Source organism: Tribolium madens, unplaced genomic scaffold, assembly GCF_015345945.1.
Source record: "Tribolium madens isolate multiple individuals breed KSU strain unplaced genomic scaffold, Tmad_KSU_1.1 Scaffold_97;HRSCAF=244;Tcas5.2_LG3a, whole genome shotgun sequence".
Lineage (NCBI taxonomy): Eukaryota > Metazoa > Arthropoda > Insecta > Coleoptera > Tenebrionidae > Tribolium > Tribolium madens.
The window spans coordinates 14,313,317-14,316,075 of NW_025401069.1; the positions used below are offsets into that span (position 1 = coordinate 14,313,317).

Below are 2,759 nucleotides of genomic sequence, written 5' to 3' on the forward strand. Positions count from 1 at the left end.
ATCAAACGTTTACCAAAGAGATATCAATAAATAACATTTAAAAAAGTACAAAAAAAAACAATAAATAACAGTAAAAAAATTCAAAAGTAAGATGACCAACTTCAGAAAATTCAAAATCAGGACATTAATTAATTAATTAATTATAATAAATTTATTTCATAACACAAAAAGTAGGTATTACCAGTGTTTCTGTATAATAACTTAAATAGAGTGTGGTTCAAAAGTCTGGAAACGATTTTATTCTAGTGAAACTATCAATTTTTTTGGCAAATAAATTTATGCCTATAAAAAAGCTATTAAAAAAAATGAATATTAATTAATTGTTTATACTTACGAGATAAACATAGTAAAAATTTTTTTAGACGAGTTTGTTTTTTGTTGTAAACCTCACACTTTTTTGTTAAAAAAATGTTTGACTTAGGTTAATGTATGTATACAAAAAAAGAAGTTTAAAGAAAATAGTACATGCCCAAAGTTGCAAAATTCTTCAAATTGTTGAGTTTTGAAAAATAGTGTTAAATATGAAAAAATTAGGAAATAATTTAAAAAAAATTGATTAAAAAAAATTGCATGAATGTTTGTAAATCGAGTGTGAAAACAGCTTGGGGGTATCAACTTTTAATTAATGCAATTAATTTGAGATAAGTAAAATTAGGGTATGTAAAAGCCGAATAATAGTCTCAAAAATTAGTCAGTATTGTTTTTGATTTTTTTACAAATTTTCAAAATTATCTTTAAAAAAATCGATTTTTATTCAGATTTAACATGCGAAATTGTGGAAAAGTTGAAAAAATTGTTTTTTTTTTAAATGAAGTTTACACAATTCTTTTAATACTTTTAAAATTTTGATTAATTGGTCCAAGAAAACAGTTTGATGAATCGATTCAAAAATTTACTGAGTTGCTGGGGGTATATTAAGCTGGACACATTAGTCTTCCCATAAATATTTGTGAATACACCGTAGAATTAATAAAACAACAAAAAAAGTTACTTTTTCCTCTTTTTTTAATGAATGTTGAGAGAATTTTTTTTTTCAAAAAATGATAAAAACATCTTGTAGGAAATTCATTTCAGTTTTTGAAACTATTCTTATATTCTCTGTGCGCTCATTGGTTGGTGAGATTTTGATGATCAGAGACAAAAAAATCCTTTTTCATTAAAAGTCAACCATCTCAGCAATAAATTGACGTGAAAAAAATTAAAAAAAAAAAAATTGAAGCTAAATGAACAAGCTATCCAGCTCATGCATTGATTTAACTCATAAAAAAGTCCGTGGACCAAAAAAAAAGAATAAAAATAACAAATTTTTGTCTCGCGCTATTTCTTAGGCTTGCGTAATGAACGTAGCTCAAAAAATTTTTTGCCAAAAGTTATCAAGACTTGACATTTGAAGCTTTAAAATGATTTTTTTAATCTAAATACGACTACTAAATACGAAAATTTAAGAATTTTTTTGTTTCCTTAATTTTTTGGAATAGTGAATAAAAAGTTTCTGTAGAATGTTTTGTTGTTTTGAAGTATTTGAGATAATAACAAAGAGGTTTTCCCCAAAGCGCTTAATTTTGAATTAATTTGAAAAATGGAAAAACAAAATAGAATAACATAAACGATGAATTTGATCCATTTTCTTAAAGGGGAAAATAGAATTAAAAAAAATTTAACACATATTTAACATTAAAAGTGATAAACAACGCAACGTTACTAAAAAAAAGATTAGTTAGTATAAATACGAAGTTCCAAACATCATTCAGAATTATTTATTATTATGTATTTATTTTTTTACCTTAAGCAAGAGAATCACTAAGTCAAAATTTTGGTGAAAAATTCAAATGTTTTGACATTGCTGCTCCATACAAATTCTTCGCATCAAAATAAATATATTAAGTTATGATTTTTTTTAACAGAAATCACCAAATCAAAATTTTTGTGAAAAATTTAAATATCTCGACATTGCTGCCTCATATGAATTATTCGCATCAAAATACATGAAGTGAAAGTTTTTTTTAACAAAAATCACTAAATCAAAATTTTGGTAAAAAAATGTTCAGACATTGCTGCTCCATACGAATTATCGCATCATACATTCCTAGTGGTGCCAACGTTTAAAAAATTTAACATTTACTTGAAAAAACAGACTTTAGACTAGTTTCTTTCATTTCTTTTTTTGTGTTTCAGGTACGAGATTTGGAGGCAAATCATCGAGTTGTCGGACCCCCAAGGGGAGCAGAACGCGTACAAGGTGCTCGGCGTGGGCCCTTCCTCAAGTCAAAGCGAGATTACCGCCAAATGGCGGGCTCTGAGCAGGGAATGGCATCCTGATAAAGTCAAGGATCCTGAGCAGCGCCAAGCGGCTCAGGACAAGTTTATGGAAATTCAGCAAGCCTATGAGATCTTGTCCAATATTAAGAGCAAGAGAAAGAGGAAAAATAAAAAGTCTGTTGCCAATGATTGATAGTGCTAGTTTCGATTTATTGTTATTTATAATAATATAACTGTGTTTTATCATTTGAGATTTTATTAGATTAAAGATTGAGCCAATTGAGTTGAATTGTGTGTAGTTACAAAAAATTGAACATTATACAAGTCGTCATCTATAACAGCGAATAACATACTACGTTTTTTGTACAACTGACATTTTAGTTTTTTTAATAAAAAAAACTTAAAGAAGGGAACCTAAAACAAAAAAATTAAGAGAGACAAAAATAAAAACGGGAAATGAGAAGAAAGACGGCAAATGACATTTTAATTTTTTTACTTAA

At 27.1% G+C, this 2,759-nt stretch overlaps 1 protein-coding gene across 1 annotated transcript in view; it reads left to right on the forward strand.

Annotated features, from left to right (window-relative positions):
- LOC123014412 (dnaJ homolog subfamily C member 22) overlaps nt 1-2,548 on the forward strand; it is a 10,163-nt gene extending 7,615 nt beyond the window's left edge. The window contains exon 4 of the mRNA XM_044413514.1: nt 2,176-2,548. Within this exon, the coding sequence (XP_044269449.1) occupies nt 2,176-2,452 (277 nt within the window). The 3' untranslated portion in view covers nt 2,453-2,548. The remainder of the gene's footprint in view (nt 1-2,175) is intronic.
- Nucleotides 2,549-2,759: the final 211 nt, after the last annotated feature.